Consider the following 18,079-nt stretch of genomic DNA (forward strand, 5'->3'; position numbering starts at 1 on the left):
TTCTTTTCATCATTAGGGGTCACCCTTATTTTTAAGCTAATTTTCTCATCTTGAATCCTATCTTTCCAACATTCTTATGGTTTTGGTCTTTGGAAGGAATTAAAACAGGTTAAAATTCTTTCTATAGATTTGTTGGCTCTGGTCTAGGTGATGGAAGAAGGTTAGATTTGGGGAGGATATGTGGAGCTTTGACAGGACTTAAACATCGTCATATCCTGTATTGTTTCAATTAGCTGTAAACAAAGAGGCTATGGTATCATATTGCATTTAGTTGAGAAATGGAGAAATCCACTGGAATCCTATATTCATGTGAGCTGCTCATGATTGGGAGTTGGGTGTTAGTTGCTTGGATTTTCCTTGGAAGGCTATTTGACAGGTAAAAACCCCCACTTGAATTTTTTTTTTTTTTGGTATGGTCTAGAACCTGGGGGAAAATCCTTACTATAGATAACTTGGTGAAAAGGGGTATGGTGCTGTGAAATTGGTGTGTTATGTGTAAAAACTAGAAAATTATTTATCATTAATTGCCTCAATGCAGTGGCAATGAAATTATCGAACTTCATATTATTAGTGTTAGCTTACGATGGGTGATGCCTAAGATAGTGAAGGGTGTGTTACAAGGGTGGAAATGAAGAAATAGAGCATGGAATGCAGTACCTGGGAGTTTTATGTGGGTTACTTGGGGGGAGTGGAATAGAAGGACATTTGAACACCAAGTAGTAGTCTCTACTTTAGAAATTGAATCATAGTTTGTGGGTTCATTATTTTGTTGGATGCCTTTGGGCTTGAGTACATCTTCTACACTATGATTTTTTAAAGCGTTAGCTTTGTGACAATATAAAGAATCTTAGGGTATACAACCTGTGTACTTCTAAGGTTCTTCTTTTGCACATGTGCCTTACCTCAGCTCCACAGAAAATGATAATATCAAATGCAAAAAGTGTGACCTAGTCAAAGTTGTTCTATTCCTCCCCTCCCTCTCAAACCAGGGCATCCTTCCTCCTAAGATTTCCTTTCCAATCATTTTGCTAGGAACTTCCATAATCAAGACAATCAAGAGTGGCAATAATGGATTGCCTTGCCTCAAACCCATAGAGCAAAGAAGCTTGATGGACTATCTATGGGAGTTAGCCAACCTGTGGAAGAACTTTGTGCTGTCATCTCCTTACTTTAGCTAAAGTATCCTAACTTTTCACAGCTTTGGGGTGTAGGATGCATAGCTTATTCATAAAATGGCTCTTAAATTTGTGTTACTTTACAGTAGATCTGGCCTCATATATTATATAGATAGATAAGCTTGCCATACCCTTTGATATGTCAGAGTGCTAATAAGTTTAACAAAAATCCTTTGATACATCAGAATGCTAGTGAGTTTACTAGAAACCGTTGATACATCAAGGTGCTAAAGCATTCTTCATTAATGCTACATTTTTATACCAATTAATTATTGTGATTATTTTGATGATTTAAAGAATTTCATTGACACTTTTAGCTTTTCCTTTACTTTGAGGTGGTTCATGAGGGTTTCTTATATTGATCCTTTGGTAATTTGAATGAATGCATTTATTGTCATGTCCTATGAAACAATTAGAATAAAATCTCCATTCATGCAGTTTTTTATTCCTTTTTATTCTGGGGGTGGGCTGTGGGATGCTGGTTTTTTTTTTTTTTTCAGGGTTTTCAAGAATCATGTTCCCAATTTGTTACAGGGCAATACCAAACATCATTTTCTGAGCACTTTTGTTCAAAAATTGGTAAGATATATCGTGATAAATAGTTTTTCTGATCCTATTTTCTGGTTGTATGTGGCTTCGGGTTCAATTAAAGGTATGTGGTGATGTTGTTTTTAATGCTTTGTCATATTTATCCTGTAGAACTATATCATTTTATATATTAAGCCAATTTTATATTCTCAAATTTTTTTGCTCTTTACAAGTTCGAAGTTGATTAATATGTCCATTTCTTCATCAAGCTTATGGAAGAATTAATTTTTAGACCATTAGTTAACTTCAAATGCACTACTTATTTGAAAGAAAAATGGAAAGAGACAAGAAGAACTTAGCCGAACCAACTTTACAATTTGGTCTGACTGGTTTGGTTTCTATTACAACCTAAAATCCATACTCTTTAGACTTAAATAAAGTGCCATTGGGAACTATAATAAACCGTAGAATTCCATTAAACCATGCAAGTATGTACAGGACCTTAATACATTTGAACATCAAATACAGCTTACTATTAAAATCTCGAAAAAACAAATTTCTCTAAGAAATTCCAACTTGTAAACAACACATAGATAAATCTCTGAAATTTCACTAAGATCCAGTCCACCCCAATCCTTTGAGCTCTAAACCTCAATTTGAAAAGTATGTAATTGGAAGGCATGAGTTTGACAACTTAATATGCAACAAATACACGGTGCACCATAGAATGGAGCCAAACTGACACGTAGGATTTTTATCTTTTATATTTACATACAAACTGAAGTAAAATGGTTATAAAGTAATCTAGAATATATATATATATATATATATATATATATATATAGAGAGAGAGAGAGAGAGAGAGAGAGAGAGAGAGAGAGCAAATTGAGAAAAAAAAGTGTGTTTTAGGCGGGGTGGTGGTGGTTATCAAATAGATTATGGTCAAACATGTGGCCCAAAGATGACATGATAGTCTTGTGAGTGGACATTTCCAACATTTTCCACCATTATTGGCAGTGCTAGATGACACCGATGATGAATAGACACCCATATGTCTATACCATATGGGTAGCCAACCTCCTCAACCAACCAAGTTTTAAATATAGATAATAGTTTCTGATGTATGTTGGAAATAAATTTACTGATGTATGAATTTCAATTTGAGTCTAAGATTCAGAACACATCTACATATCATTATTCTAACATCATAAATCTGTCCAAAAACTTGCTTGTGTCATAAAAGAAATTTCTGGTCAGATAAAGTATGGGAAGCAAAGTGGATGGCCCCAGAATTATAAATGGATATCATATATGAATTGTGTTTGCAAGAGATGGAGTGGCACAGTTGATTGTATCAATGGACTAAAGGAGTTCTTTCTGGAAGACAGAAATCAATAGTTTGGAAATTTAAAGAACCAAAAACGGTAGTAATGGCATCAAATGGACAAGAAAGATTGTTGATGCGATTGGAGTTGTGGGGGAGGCATAGGAGTCACATATTCATAAAAATTATGTACTAGATTTTTTTTTTTTTAAATCATCATCTGCAGTTTATACAGGATGAGCAATATGTGCATGGCGGAGGTCAGTGGGGTGCCACTACCCATGAGATTAATGAAAAATTATCTTAAATGAAACTCGTTAGTTTCAGTTACATAGATAACATCCTGAAGATCCAGTTGGTAAAGACAAATATTAATGCACTGTTTCAATATTGTCTCCTTGCTGCTGAGTAGACTTCTTTGTTAAGTGGAACTTTAGTTTCTAGCCACTCTCACACTTGGGGTCTGAAAATGGATACTTTTTGGCTAATATGTATTTTAAATAGGAAAAGTGATAATCTAAATGGTTCAGATAAGGCTTGTCAAGTTTAATTGATATGTATATTTATTTCCAAAATATGGATCATTAAAAGAAGAAAATGATTTTGAGAATGATATCCATATGTAGTTATTGTTTATTGAACTGAAAGAATATATAGCAATATGGCATACTTATAAATTTTTGAATCTTTGTGTTCTTAAGATTATGATTTTGATGTCAAGTTGAAAATTTGGCTTCTGTATGTTACATATAACTGATTGTCATTTAAAACGTGGCAATATTGGTCACGTACTGATATTGCAGGAAAGATTTATTTTCCAAAGTATAATTTTAGATTCAAATTGTTTTTACATGTTCAGTCATCTTGTTGGTTCTGTTTAATGTTTTATTGTTACGGTACATGAGACTAATAGAATTTCCATATTGAAGGGAACTATTTTGGATGTTGCCAAATCACTTACTTTTCCTCTTCCACTATTGGCAAGTGCTCATCAACAACTTATTCTTGGTATCATTTTGAAAATACTTTATGTATTACTACTTTAGTTTAAATTCTGATGTTTGGAAGCAATCTAGTTCGTTCTTATAGACTTCACACATTTCCTCTTTCAGGGTCTTCACATGTTTCTGGAGATGATGACACTGCCACATTAGCCAAGGTTATCCCCACACAGTTCTGTTTACAAAATTTTCTGCAGCAAGTGCTTGTGACTTTCTTTCAGGAGAAGTTTCAAAAAATGTTTTTGAGTTATGCCTTGTCATATGTCAATACGATTTTGTTGTCTCTGAACTGTATAACTCTGAGCAGGTTTGGGAAAAAGTCCTTGGAGTGGGTATTACCGATGCAGCAAATGTGGAAATGTACGATCCCAAGAAACTAGCAAACCAAATTGCTTGCAAATCTAGTACAGTGAACCGAATTGGTTTCATTGGTCTTGGAGCAATGGGATTTGGCATGACAACTCACCTGCTGAGATCAAACTTTTGTGTCCTTGGTTATGATGTAATTTTCTAAGTTCAATTCTTATTGCATTATACTTCAACAATTAAATTACTTGTTTGAAAAAGGAAACTGTAATGATTAGTAATTGCTTTCCTTCCCCAAGTTTATTCTTAACTTTCTTTGTTTGTGATCTTTCTTGCTTTAAATGTATTTGTCTAATGAAGTTTGAGTTTTATGATGTAGTTATCTGAAATTTGAGAAATAAGTAGTGAAATGGATTTGGAATTTATTGAATAGCAGTCATGCAGTTTACCAGAAGTTAAATGTTGAACTGCATTATACTATTTTATAAATTCTCTGGGATCTAAATTAAACCAAAATGGCTTCATTCTGTTATTTCTCTTGAGGTAATGAAATCGATGTGTCAAAAGTTATAAATTAGAGGTTGGAAAACTAGTGAACTTAGATGATTTAAAAAATTCATTTACGACTCATTTGTATATTTCTTGGAGGCATGAAGTGCTAAAGTAGTTTTTCCTTTTCTAGACTCATACAACTGTTAGTCAGAATATATTATAATAATTAATTATCATATAATTGGTGAACTTTATATTTAAGGATAAATTTGTTAACCCATTTGCACCATCATTATTTTGTAGCTAGAACTGATTGAGCCTCATGTTGTTTTGTAACAGCCTGATTTGTCCATGTGTTGTGCATATGAACTGTGTATGTCTGCACATGATTGTGCATTCATTTAATTTTTTTAAATTTTGTTATATTTTTTGTTTTTTGACTAGAAAGTAAACTTATGTTGCAAATTGAGGTGATCATTTAAAATACCATTATAATTAATGTATTTTTGCACATTTCTTTGAGTGCAGGCATATAAGCCAACATTGACTCGATTTTTCGAAGCTGGTGGCTTGGTTTGCAACTCTCTAGCAGAAGCAAGTAAAGGTAGTTGGAGACATATGGAAATATATACCAATATAAGCCATAAATGAGTGAACAAATGAATGAATAAAAAATTGATAGAAAAATTTTCAGTGTGATCTTTCTATGGCTACAATGATTTTTTTTGAGAATGTAAATTTCATGCTTCAATACAATAATAATTTTTACTTTCTATTATGATTGGTTTTTCTCTCCAAACACTTTCAGATCATATCTCTGTTAGGTCTGATTTTACCTTTGAAACAAAAAACAAAAGAAGTCCATAAATGGGGAATAAGCCCATTTTTGTTATCATTGGCAGAGGCCCTGCCCTTGGGACCTTACTCTATAAAGCAGCAGCCTATCATATGGCTACTACTTTTTTGTTATTGGAACCTCAAAAATATTTTTCCCATTACGTAATATAAGTTACATATATGATCTACATAGGCACAAGCTTGCCAGAATAATTATGTTTGCACCAACGCTTCTAAGAGCAAAAATCGATGTATACATGATTACACATTAGCTGTAGCCTAAAGAGCGTAATCCACATTTTCCCTTGCACTAGTTAATTCCAGTCAGTTCTATAACTGCCAAAATAGGAAATCAGATATGTCAATCTACTGTTAGATGTTATGAGAAAAATTTGCAGTTATTTTCAAATTCTTTTTTTAGGAGAAAGAACTTATTTGCTTGTGACACATTTTCTATTCTAGATGTTGATGTACTTATAATCATGGTCACAAACGAAGCTCAAGCTGAGAGTGTTATATATGGAGATCTTGGCGCAGTTTCAGGTAGACAAAACTTTTCAGTATATCATCTTATTTTGTAGCAGTACTAACCTTATTTTATGTGTTCTGTAGCACTTCCATCTGGAGCATCTATTATCCTTTCATCTACTGTTTCTCCTGGATTTGTGAGCCAACTAGAGCAACGTTTGATAAGTACGTTGTTTTATGTTTGATAAGTATGTTGTTTTATATGTGGCATGTTAACTTTTGCTCTTTTATGCAGAATTTACTACTCTAACATTTGTTATTTTTTTTTCCCTTAACCAGAAAATTTCTTCAGTTTTATTGTATCTCATTATCATGGCAATGGTTTTTTCTAAGACTGCTCAAAATCTTGATTATATTTCATTTGTCCTGATCATGCAATGATTTAATGTCAGTTATTAGTGTTTTTCCCCTCATACTATCCCTTATTATAATTTTTGGCTGTGTTGGACAATGAGAACATCAAATTACATCTACAAAAATAGTATATGATTTATGAAAGATGTATTTAAATTTTCTCTTATACTTGATCTTACCATGTAAAATTTTCACAAAAGAAAAGACCAAGTGGTTTTTTAACTACCATAATTGTTACTGCTCTCTCTCTCTCTAGGGGGGTAAATGCTGGGATGCAAGGATGCGGCAAAACGCCCGCCACACCTGCGTCCGACGCGGCCCGACGTGCGAGGGACGCTGCTGCTGCGTCTAGCTTCTTTTTTCTTTTTTTTTTTTTTTTTTCGTTGCACAACTCACGCTGACGCGGTGCAGACTTGGCCTGACTCGGGCCAAATCGGTCTGTATCGGCCGAAATCGCCGAAACACACCGTACCGGCGCCGAACAAGAAAATAAAAACTGAACAAAAAATGGATAAAAACTTGTGACTGACTGTCTTTTGAGCCGGCAAAGATGGAGAGGAAAGAGGATAGAATTATTAGGAGAAGAAGAAAGAAAGTTGGAGAAGAAAAGAAAGTTGGAGACTCGGAGAAGAAAAGAAAGTCTCTCTATGTGTCTCTCTGTGTGCTAACTGAAGGCAAAGAGTTTATCAAAACAAAAATAATTGAGGGCAAAAAGGGGAAAAAAACGATTTTCAAACAAAGGGCCAGAGGTTCGTGGATAAGGCATAAAGTGGCACAATTTTGGAGATTTTTTTTAGTCTATAGTTTGGTAGAACCCACGTGAAGGTGGCTTTATTAAGTGGGGGTATTAAGGATTTAATTTAATTTAATTTAATTTTGTCTTGAAAAAGGGTATTAAGTGGATTGTATTTAATTTATGAACATCATGTTTTAGTTATTATTTACTATTGCTCTTAAATTTGGTATATGTTTATATAATGTGAAAAAGATGCTTAAAAATATATTAAAAATATAAATAAAATTTTTTTAAATAATTTTTTAATTACTGCACCCCGCTGCACTCTACTTTTTCAAAAAATGCCGAGTCCCACACCCGCACCCGCACCCGCACCCGAATCCGAAAACGCACCCGTGCTTCATAGGGTAAATGTTGGACTGCTTGTATTATCACTTTGACAATCCATTGTGGGAAAGTTAAATTTGTTTGAATTTCACTACCAAAATAAATTTCATCCCTACTCCCATAGGAAGCATGGGTATTTCACAGTATCCGCTACACCTTATCTGACATGCATCTTAGGTTGATATGTATGTATATGCAGAATATGACACAAATACGTTTGGGATAAAAACTTGAATTTTTCTGGGATTAATTGGCTAACTTTATATGTTGGAATGATACTATATTATTATTTAAATTTAGTTCCTATGTTTAGGAAAAGGGGAAGACTGCTGATTGAAGGGTAATCTTATAATTTCCTTCTATATGAGTGCTGAGTGTGTTTATTTTATGTTGATCTCTTGAGAATTATTTTTTCTTTGGTTTCTCTTTTCTTCTTATATCTTTCCATGCGATGCTTTTAATGTGATCATATATTGATCAATCTCCAAATGTCTTAGATGACAGCAAGAATTTGAAATTGGTGGATGCTCCTGTTTCTGGTGGTGTTAAGAGGGCTGCCATGGGAACGCTTACGGTGTGAAAATACCGCCTTTTCTTTTACTAAAATAGCTCTTTGGTTTTTGTTGGCTGAAATTTCACTAATTTATTCTTTTCAGATAATGGCTTCTGGTACAGATGAAGCTCTTAAGAGTACTGGTTTAGTTCTTGCAGGTACTAGGCATATTTTTGAAATTCATTGGGGGTGTAGTGATTTAGAATTAACTTTGTGAGTAATACTTGACTGATTTTTTGTATAGCATTGAGTGAGAAGCTTTATATTATCAGAGGAGGTTGCGGGGCTGGAAGGTACTTCTGACTCATATTGGTCAATATTTCTCTGTACATTAAATTTTCATTCATCTAATAATAAATCCATGGACACATGCATCCTTATATATGCTAATAAAAAAAAAAGGTAATTTGTCTATTCATTTTCATGAGGCATGGTAATCTGGTTTTGCTGGGGAAGTCAATTTTTATTACGAACTTTTTTTTTGGTTCTGTAGCGGTGTAAAGATGGTTAATCAATTGCTTGCTGGAGTTCATATAGCCTCAGGAGCAGAAGCAATGGCATTTGGAGCTCGACTGGGAATTAGTACAAGAATGTTGTTTGATGTCATCACAAACAGTGGGGGGACATCCTGGTATGCAACTCTGTATTGTTCTAGTTATGACTGCTGAAATCTTAGTTTCAACCTTAGGATGTGTTTGGATACTGCTTATTTTGCTGAAACTGAAAAATTATTGCTGAAAGTACTGTAGATAAAGGTAAAAGTTAGTTGAAATAGTACAGTGGGGCCTATGAATAGTGCCAAAAAGTGCCGTGAGACCCATGAATAGTAGTAAAAATAAGCTGAATGGTGAAATAATTTTAATTTTTCATCTGCATCCAAATGCACACTTAGTCTCATTTGATTTAATCTTCTGTGTTTGCTTAAGTGTGAGCACTGTTTTCTAATGAGTATCTAACAGTCTTGTGAGAGAAATTTCCTTTGGAGGATGAGGATATGATGGTCTTAGTATGATTTTTTTCACTGGTTGCGCTCTCCACTTACAAGCAGTTTTTTAACATGACATTGGAGATTGGTTTGTTGTTCTTGGACTCCACATGCTTCACTTGTTTGGTTATAACTGTCTTTGGTCTGTTCAGTTGGTTGGAGAATATTAGTAATTTTGGATTGTCCCTTTTTTTTTTTTGGGCCATCACATGATAGGGGTTGTGAAAGAGATACGTTCCACATTGGCTGGGTATGGTCTTGGTTGTGAAATTATGTACTAGTTAGGCTTCTCCACATACTCGCTTAAGCTTTTGGGCAAGATGCTTTAACAAGTCTCAAACTCTCTAATGAGCTGTGGGATGATATGCAGATTCCTTCTTAATTTTTCTTAGTTTCCCCTTTTCTTCACAAAAGTCCCTTATCCAGATTTTTCTTTCAATTTTTATTGAAGTTAATGATAACATTTTCCCATAAATAATCTCTCTAAACAGCTGACAACCATGATAATAATTGTAATGCAAGTCCAACAATAAATGGTTGAGATTCCTTAAATTTTAAAAAGGAAAACTTCCAACAACAGATGGTGATGTAAACCAAAACATTGTAATACAAGTATAATTACCCTCTATTGTCAGTATGGTGCAAGAAATAGCATAAAATGTTTTACTTTCTTAAAAGGCTTTACATGGTGGAGTTGCACAATATTCTAATTTCATCATTCAAGGCAGTGTCCTATCATTCTAGATTTAAGGATTCAGTCAACTAAACTTCTTCAAACTCCTACCCCTATAAGCATCAGTATTTGGTGAGAACTAACCAATGTAGGTTCTGGCAATGATGCAGAGGGCATGGATAAAAATTTGCAAAATCAGTGCTAGCTCCACAGGTAGGTCCCTCCATAGTCCTACGGTTCAAAGTTTCTTGGAATGGTAGAACCAACTTGGTTCCATCCTCCTTTTATGTGGGGCAATGTTAAGATATCAAAATCATGCTTATATGGTAATACTATGGTTTGTGGTTGTATTGTGGCAGAGCTAGTATGTTGTCAATTTAGGGTTTTGTTAATTTACATTCTTTTTTGGATTTAGTTTCAGCTTATGTAGATATTTGGAATGTTGTTCCTCGTTTTAGGAGTTAGAAAATTGAGTGGGTGGAATCAAGGATGTAAGCTTTAAGGTTCTTTATATGAGTGAAGCTTGTATATACCATTAGAATAATTGTTAAGTGATTAAATTCACCATTTCTTATCAGCTTAAGCTTTTAGGACTAGCTTAACTTATCATGGTACCAAATCTGGACGTCCAGAGTCAAAAAACTGTCTCCACTCTAACTTCAACTTAAAATAAAAATTTTCACATTTTAGGCCCACTTGTTGAGGGGGAGTGTGGCGTACAGTGTGTTAGAATAATAGTTAAATGATTAAATTCATCATTCCCTATTGGCTTAAAAATGTTGTTTTGCGCTTGTGAGATTTTACTGTGTTATAGTTATTTTCTGGTTACTTGTTCTATTAGCATATTGATAAGGGTATTTGTGTAATTATGTTATAAACCTAATATAAATATATTCTAAGGTGGAGGCTGACTAATTAACGCCAAAACCTTATTTTCTTCAGGTTGTGTTGCCCATTTTTATTCATCTATGTTTTGTATTAAGAGGAGCTGCATGCATCTATGTTTTGGAATAAGTGTTTCATTTACAACTATGTAGATTGAGCTTCATTAAGTTCTTCTATTACAGGATGTTTGAAAATCGTGTTCCACACATGCTGGATGGTGATTATACACCATACTCTGCACTTGACATCTTTGTGAAGGACCTGGTCAGTCTAAAATCCACTTACGCCTTTTTTTTAGTGGAAACAATGTATATGAATATTTCCTCATGAGTTCAAAGAAATAATGGTTATTATCATCTACAGGGCATTGTTTCTCGTGAATGTTCCTCCCATAAAGTTCCCCTTCATATTGCCACAGTGGCACACCAGCTGTTCCTGTCAGGTGCTGCATAATCTTCTAAATTATTATAATATCGTAAAGTCTCTATTTTAGGTTCTTCATCACCTAAATCAGTGGAAACTACATTGCATACTAAACTATAGATAAGATCAGTGTGAAAACCTGGAGCAGTCTTGCAGGACAAAGCATTTGACCTGTGACTTGGCTACCCGGTAATGTTGCCCAAATTTGCAAAGAGCCTCCTGCTGTTCCAATTTCCTTCAAATTAACATTAAATTAAAGAGCATAAAAAGGAGAGAAACTGAAGAGAGCTTTTGTGTTTCATCTTAGTTATTCTTTTGGTTGTTTGGGTGGCGCAATTTTTGCAATAATTTGTTCAACTTGATGGTAATTGGAATGGATGGGGTCTACTTGAAGTTTTAATGACACTAGAGAGTTGATTTCTCAATTTTAAAATTAGGGGTAGATTGAAACTTGAGTGATAGTTTAAGATGGATATTTATAAATTACCTCTTTTTCTCATCAACTATGCAGAAATTTTCTTGCAGCTAAAATTACATCTTTTATCTGTTCCTCGCCCTCTTTGCTCTCCCTCTTGACTGTTCCCTTCAATCATTCGTCTTTGCTTTAGATATATGACTGTCCAGTGAACTGACTTTGCAATCTTCCTCTTAAGGCCTGTTTACATCTAAAGTCAATTAGGCACTTAGACTTTTTCCTGTTTCTCAAAAACTTTCTCATGATTTTCATAAGCAAGCTTCTTGTATCTTAGATGAACATCTTTGGCTGATTCACCTAAGCCAATAATATTTTCCTTTCATAGGGAAAATTCACTTTTCAAGTCACCAAACATGAATCTTTTTCATTTAGATAAATTTCGAGATGCAGAAATTTCAAAACTAGCTTCAACATTTCTGATTGTGGCAGAACTTTTCTGCAGAAAGAGGGAGGTGGCAAAAGATAGCACTTGCTACCATATATATAGCATAAACTGGAAATGCAAACTTATTAGTAAATAATATGGGACAACAGAGTATTACTCATAGTTTTACTATTGAACAGGTTCTGCTGCAGGCTGGGGCCGGCAAGATGATTCTGGTGTGGTTAAGGTAAGAGCAAGTAAGCTGAAGAAACATAGTCAATCTAATGTGTCAGGCTAAATTTATGATCAATTGAGTATTTCAGAGATTCAAACAGTAAGCCTTTCTGCTATTTGCTTTTACCAGCGAGAAGCCTTTTGATTCTTGACCTATGGTTCCAGCTTACATTGATTGTGTAAAGATTAATACAAAATATCAGATTTGGAAAGAGTGTTCCAACTACTTGTTAAAGATGGGCTATCATTGACCCATGCTGTTGTAACTAAATAATTGAAATAGCCTTAATTTCTCACATGATCTGAAGTAAGTAATTATGTTGAGTGACTTATGATAATCTCTTGGTACTCCGATTGGTAGATCATGGAATCTCCTTTTTTCTTTTTCTTTTTCCCTAATAAAAGTACGTTATAACTTATTAAAAAATTAAATTAGATTTTAACTGAACCTGTTTCTGATACGATTTATCTGAATCTTCTTTTGTCCTTTTCCCCCTTCTTTTTCTTGGGTCAATTAAATCTCTAACTGCTACCAAATCAGAACCCTACTTTTTCTAGGTTGATGAGCTTGTTATGGTTTCTCGATTGCTTGTTCTTCATTTTTTGTGTCTCTCTGCTAGTTGTGTTTGAATTTAATTCAAACTAGAATGTGGTTATGTAATAGCATGAAGAAATCCTTAGATTTCAAGCTCAAATACATTTATAATCGATTAAAACCCTCCATAAATTTGAATTCTAAAACTTTTTCTTCTTTTTTCCCTCCCCCCCCCCCCCCCAGTTTTCTAACTGTATTAAAATCTAAGTGCACAATGTGGGAAGCTTTTTAAGTGTAAAAAGGTGATCTAATGGTTCAAATCCAGAAATTGTAGGTTTAAACACAATATTTATATTTCCACAGGTTTATGAGACACTCACAGGTGTTATTGTCGAAGGAAAACTTCCTGTTCTTAAGAAAGAAGTTGTCTTAAAATCTCTTCCATCTGAGTGGCCACTAGATCCCATTGATGACATACAAAGACTAAATCAGAACAATTCAAAGATTTTGGTTGTTCTGGATGACGATCCAACTGGAACACAAACTGTTCATGATATTGAAGTTTTAACAGAATGGTGAGTGTTTTTAATTGTTCTTTTTTTTATAGTTTCTTAGGTAAAGATTTGATCTAGATACCAGATAGTATGAAACACATTTCTATAAAACTAGTTATTTTTAGACATAAAGCCATAAAGCAAAGCTGCTGCATTTTTGTTGAATAACTAGTGTTATTCATCTCATTGCACATGTTAGATAAACCCTGTGTACTGTTTTATTTGTAGCTAAAGACAACTGTAATACCTAATTTGTATAGATTTGTGTGTAGATTTTGTTTGTGAAACTGTTGTAGGGGCATGTGCCCCACATTAGGTGTATACTAGGTTGATATGGGCTATATAATTGATTATAGTAAGCCTAATTGTGACTAGTTCTTTCGGGTATAGCGTAGACGTGACTAAAGCTTTCCTTGAGTCATGGAAAAAACCTTCCAAAAGATGAATTTACAGTTATTATAATTTGCACATTTTTCATTGCAGGACTATTGAATCACTTATTGCCCAGTTCAGAAAAATTCCTAAATGTTTTTTCATTTTGACTAACTCCAGATCACTGAGTTCTGAAAAGGTAAAGATCTCATTTTTATACACATGCAAATTCTTTTAAGATTGTTTCTCATCCGTTAATAAAAATAGTCCTTATTAGAACGCAACTTTCTGCTATAAGAAGTGTCTCAATACTATCTGCTTGTTCCTGGTCACTGAGTTTGAAATCATCTTCTTACAGGCCAGTGCATTGATAAAAGATATCTGCAGAAACCTACATACTGCAGCTACATCAGTTGAGAACATTGATTATACGGTAGTTTTGAGAGGGGATTCAACGTTACGTGGTCATTTTCCGGAGGCAAGGATAAGAACTTAAAATAGAATTCTACTATGGAGTCAATGCTATTGAGACTGAATAATTTCAATTCACATCATGACATAGGACTGCCTTTTTTTTAGGAAGCTGATGCTGCTGTTTCAGTATTAGGGGAGATGGATGCATGGATCATTTGCCCATTTTTTCTTCAAGGAGGGCGTTACACTATTGATGATGTACACTATGTTGCAGATTCTGACAAGTAAGATTTCCCTTTTTGTGTTGAAAGGTTTGTTCAGTCATTATTAGATGCAAAAATATAATAAGGATCATGGTGTCTGTAGGCTTGTCCCTGCAGGGGACACAGAGTTTGCTAAAGATGCTGCTTTCGGCTACAAAGCTTCAAACCTCCGTGATGTCAAAATTTTTCTTCGTCTGTTCAAAATGGGTAATCGTTTATACAAACTCTTAATACTACTAGATTTCTCATAACTTTGCAACTTTTTTTGTCTAAATATAGTGGGTGGAGGAGAAAACAGGTGGCCGCATACCAGCCAGTAAAGTAACATCTATTTCTATACAACTGCTAAGGAAAGGTGGACCAGATGCTGTTTTTGAGCGTCTTTGCAATCTTCCAAAGGTACATAATATTGTGAACACAAGCACGTGCACACACACAACTGCAGAAATACATACGTACAATAACACATTAGTTGCATGGTTGAAGTGATTTCCCTCGTTAAGTAGTTGTCATAATATGCTTCTATATCTTCGGAAGTGGTTGTGTAATTTGTCAATAATGTCAATTGAGGGGTAAAAAATTAAAAATACATCTAGGCTAGAATGTTTTTCAGCAGATATGTTTATCACTTCTCTTTTATAAATTTTGGACCTGAATTAAGTGGGATACTATCATTTTATGGATCAAAAGTATTATATATAGTTTTTGTAAGTAAATATTTCATTAAGAAGAGCAAAGGGGCACAAGTCATGTAAACAGGATGTATAAAACAGCATTAAGCTCTAAAGTAAGCTATCAAGCATCTCAGGAAAATTGGCAAAAGAGAATAGACCTGAAGAATTTATCCACTCAAATAAAGATTTGAGAAATAAACCCTTAAAAAATATTTAGGTCAAGAACAGATTTTTCAGAACCGTAAATTTTTTTAGCATTTCTGTCCCTCTAGATGCATCACATTTGACAATGAGATATTACCTTTCAAATCTCTATATTACTACGTCTACCATGCCTTCCTTGCCAACTTGCTAAGAGCTCCACAACACCCTTTGGCATAACCTAGTGAACCCCAAAAAGAGAAAACACCATACTTTTAAGTTCTCTATATGAAGAAGTAGATGATCTGTAGTTTAACCAACCAACTAACACATGCGACACCAGTCTATAACAATTAGCTGGAGCATCCTGAGGTTGTTAAATGGATCAAATAAACGTTATTTGAAGAATACCTGCTTTAGTTTGTTTATTTTTCATACCATAGATATAACATTTGGTACATAGACTTGGGTATGAATGTTACATGCAGGTAAGCATCCAGTGTTGGATATATATATATATATATATATATATTTCCAAATATTTTCCACCATTTTGAGTTTTTAGTACCATACCCTTATGAATGTCATATCATGTTGATACAATCACAGGAATGTGAAGTGTCTGGGTAAAACAGAATATAAATCCAGCTGAGTCTAAGTGCCTCTGCCTATTATTGGCTGGGAAATATCAATATCAACAGCCATATTTTTTTGAAGCTTCTATTAAAAGAATAGGTAGTTCATGTATTTGGTTTTTTTTAGAATGAGTGATTACACAATAAACTCCATCTATTTTATATGATAGGAACCAGTGATTAGGATAGAATAATACATTATCATGTTCTGCCCCACTGTGTCCATAAACTATGTTTGAAGCTTCTAGAACTTCTTTTATTGGAAAAAGTTGCTATTAAAGTCTGAAAGGTAAAATTAGATGGGAAGAGGAAGAAAATGTTTCTATTTGATGAACGAAATAAAGAAAATGATAGATTCAACAAAAGTGAGGGAGACAATGGTTTAAGAAATTCCATCAAAATTCTGCAAAGTTGGTGGTTCTCATGTATTGCAGAAGTTTTCTTCTTCATTGTCTGCTCCATAAAGATAGGGATAAGAAAATAAAATCTAGAGAAATTTCTGGTACATCATTTGTGGATTAATAAATTCTCCATGGACAGTGGCAATATTGTTGGCCCTTTGATAAGTATAATGGAGTGAGTTCCACCTAGTTCTCAAATTCAGCCCACCTCCATTTTTTAGGCCAGTCAACATCTACAGCATCTTTGCCTTATTGCTTCATTCCAAATTAGATGGACAACAATGAGGCTTGATCCATTTCCTGAACCTTTTTTCACTCAAGCAGGTTGTATCCAATCTGCAAATTGCAGTTCATTAAATGGGGTGATTTGGGATGAATATAGACAGATTTTAGCTTGGGTTGGAGGTCCCAATCCAACCGAAAGTTGGTATGCGCCAGGGCTCCAGACTAGCCAAGCTGACTGAGATTTACCCTGCTCAAGCTCAGCTTGATCAGAAATATGAAGGGCTCTGTAAGCTTGTCAAGCTCACGAGCAGCTTGATGATCCTTGAGGTTCCTATCCTCACCCTGACAATCGAAATTTTTTAAACCAGTCCAGATCTCAATTCTACCCTCCCATACAGGTCCACACCAGAAGATCAGAAAGAGGGAAGAGGGAATACTTGTTTATAAACACTGCCCTTCCGTCCTCTCTTGCTTTTCATGAATTTGGGAATCCTGCACCTCAATATTGAGATCTAATGAGAGGGAAGACATGTAGATAAAACCCTCTTAGCCGCTCTAACTTTAGAATGCAATGTAAATCATAAGTCCCATGTTAAGGATCAGCGACAACACTCAAATAACTAAACCTCTTTAAAGCTTTTCCTCCTGAAATCTGTTATTGCAAGTTACTTATCAAAAAAAATAAAATAAATGTTAGTGCAAGTTGCCCTTGAGCTGGTACATGAGCCTAGAAGCCAATCGTGTTGATAAATTATCAATTTTCCCAAAAACTTAAGCTTTTAAGGGAATTTTTAATTTAGTTATTTAACCATAAATCTAACACTCTCCTTATGTGTGGACCCAGACTCCCTTGTAATAAATAGGAAAGGGTGGAGACAAGGTTTGAATTTAGGATCACCTGTTTTGATACTATGATAAATTATCGACCCAAAATTTTAAGCTATCAGAAAATTGAGAATTTAATCATTTAACCATAATTGTAACAGATCTTAATGGTTGAGTTTATATCGTTATATTAAATTAGTTTTGGCATGAACTTGAGCTTGGGTCATTCTACTTAATAAGTGAGCTGAGTTGAGCCCTTGGTCGAGACAAGTTTGGCTCAGTTCATATAGACCCCTAGTAGAGGATAAGGTTGTGGCATTGGGAAATGGACCCAAAAAGAACTAATCAGTGACTCAGTGTTGAAGAGATGCATATGTTGCTTAAGATAAAACTTGGTTTCATGAGATTTCATAATTTTCTTCTTATTATATAATCCTGTAAAGTGAAATTTCTGGCAACATTCCTATACAAATCCCTCTCCCTCCTCCCCCCCCCCCCAACCCCCCCACCTGCCACCAAATAAGCGATATAATAAAAACTGTTTGTTGAAGAAAATTTGCAAAAGATAATTTAATCACTATCTTAGTGGTCCTACCAATTTGAATTAACATAATCAAACCTCAGTTGCTCCTGATTACCAACTTTAACAACCCTACCAATGTGGTGGATTCAATAGGAACCTCTAGCTATGTGGGGATCATCATAGCTATATATGGTTTTTAAATTTAGTGGCAAGAGACAGGAGCCAGTAGGTTAGGAACTTATCTAGATTGCCCTTTC

At 34.5% G+C, this 18,079-nt stretch overlaps 1 protein-coding gene across 3 annotated transcripts in view; it reads left to right on the forward strand.

Annotated features, from left to right (window-relative positions):
* LOC142631655 (uncharacterized) overlaps positions 1 to 18,079 on the forward strand; it is a 60,160-nt gene that overhangs the window by 8,521 nt on the left and 33,560 nt on the right. For 2 of the 3 annotated variants that reach the window (XM_075805879.1, XM_075805880.1), the window contains exons 9-28: positions 1,676 to 1,754; positions 3,957 to 4,035; positions 4,140 to 4,186; positions 4,336 to 4,530; positions 5,355 to 5,430; positions 6,126 to 6,206; positions 6,276 to 6,356; positions 8,166 to 8,242; positions 8,325 to 8,379; positions 8,466 to 8,514; positions 8,715 to 8,852; positions 10,947 to 11,028; positions 11,128 to 11,206; positions 12,227 to 12,273; positions 13,159 to 13,370; positions 13,833 to 13,920; positions 14,080 to 14,199; positions 14,301 to 14,419; positions 14,502 to 14,574; positions 14,678 to 14,797. In XM_075805879.1, the coding sequence (XP_075661994.1) occupies positions 1,676 to 1,754; positions 3,957 to 4,035; positions 4,140 to 4,186; positions 4,336 to 4,530; positions 5,355 to 5,430; positions 6,126 to 6,206; positions 6,276 to 6,356; positions 8,166 to 8,242; positions 8,325 to 8,379; positions 8,466 to 8,514; positions 8,715 to 8,852; positions 10,947 to 11,028; positions 11,128 to 11,206; positions 12,227 to 12,273; positions 13,159 to 13,370; positions 13,833 to 13,920; positions 14,080 to 14,199; positions 14,301 to 14,419; positions 14,502 to 14,574; positions 14,678 to 14,797 (1,897 nt within the window). The remainder of the gene's footprint in view (positions 1 to 1,675; positions 1,755 to 3,956; positions 4,036 to 4,139; positions 4,187 to 4,335; positions 4,531 to 5,354; positions 5,431 to 6,125; positions 6,207 to 6,275; positions 6,357 to 8,165; positions 8,243 to 8,324; positions 8,380 to 8,465; positions 8,515 to 8,714; positions 8,853 to 10,946; positions 11,029 to 11,127; positions 11,207 to 12,226; positions 12,274 to 13,158; positions 13,371 to 13,832; positions 13,921 to 14,079; positions 14,200 to 14,300; positions 14,420 to 14,501; positions 14,575 to 14,677; positions 14,798 to 18,079) is intronic. The other variant, XM_075805881.1, reaches the window with a different exon arrangement.

Source organism: Castanea sativa, chromosome 4, assembly GCF_040712315.1.
Source record: "Castanea sativa cultivar Marrone di Chiusa Pesio chromosome 4, ASM4071231v1".
Taxonomy (NCBI): Eukaryota; Viridiplantae; Streptophyta; class Magnoliopsida; order Fagales; family Fagaceae; genus Castanea; species Castanea sativa.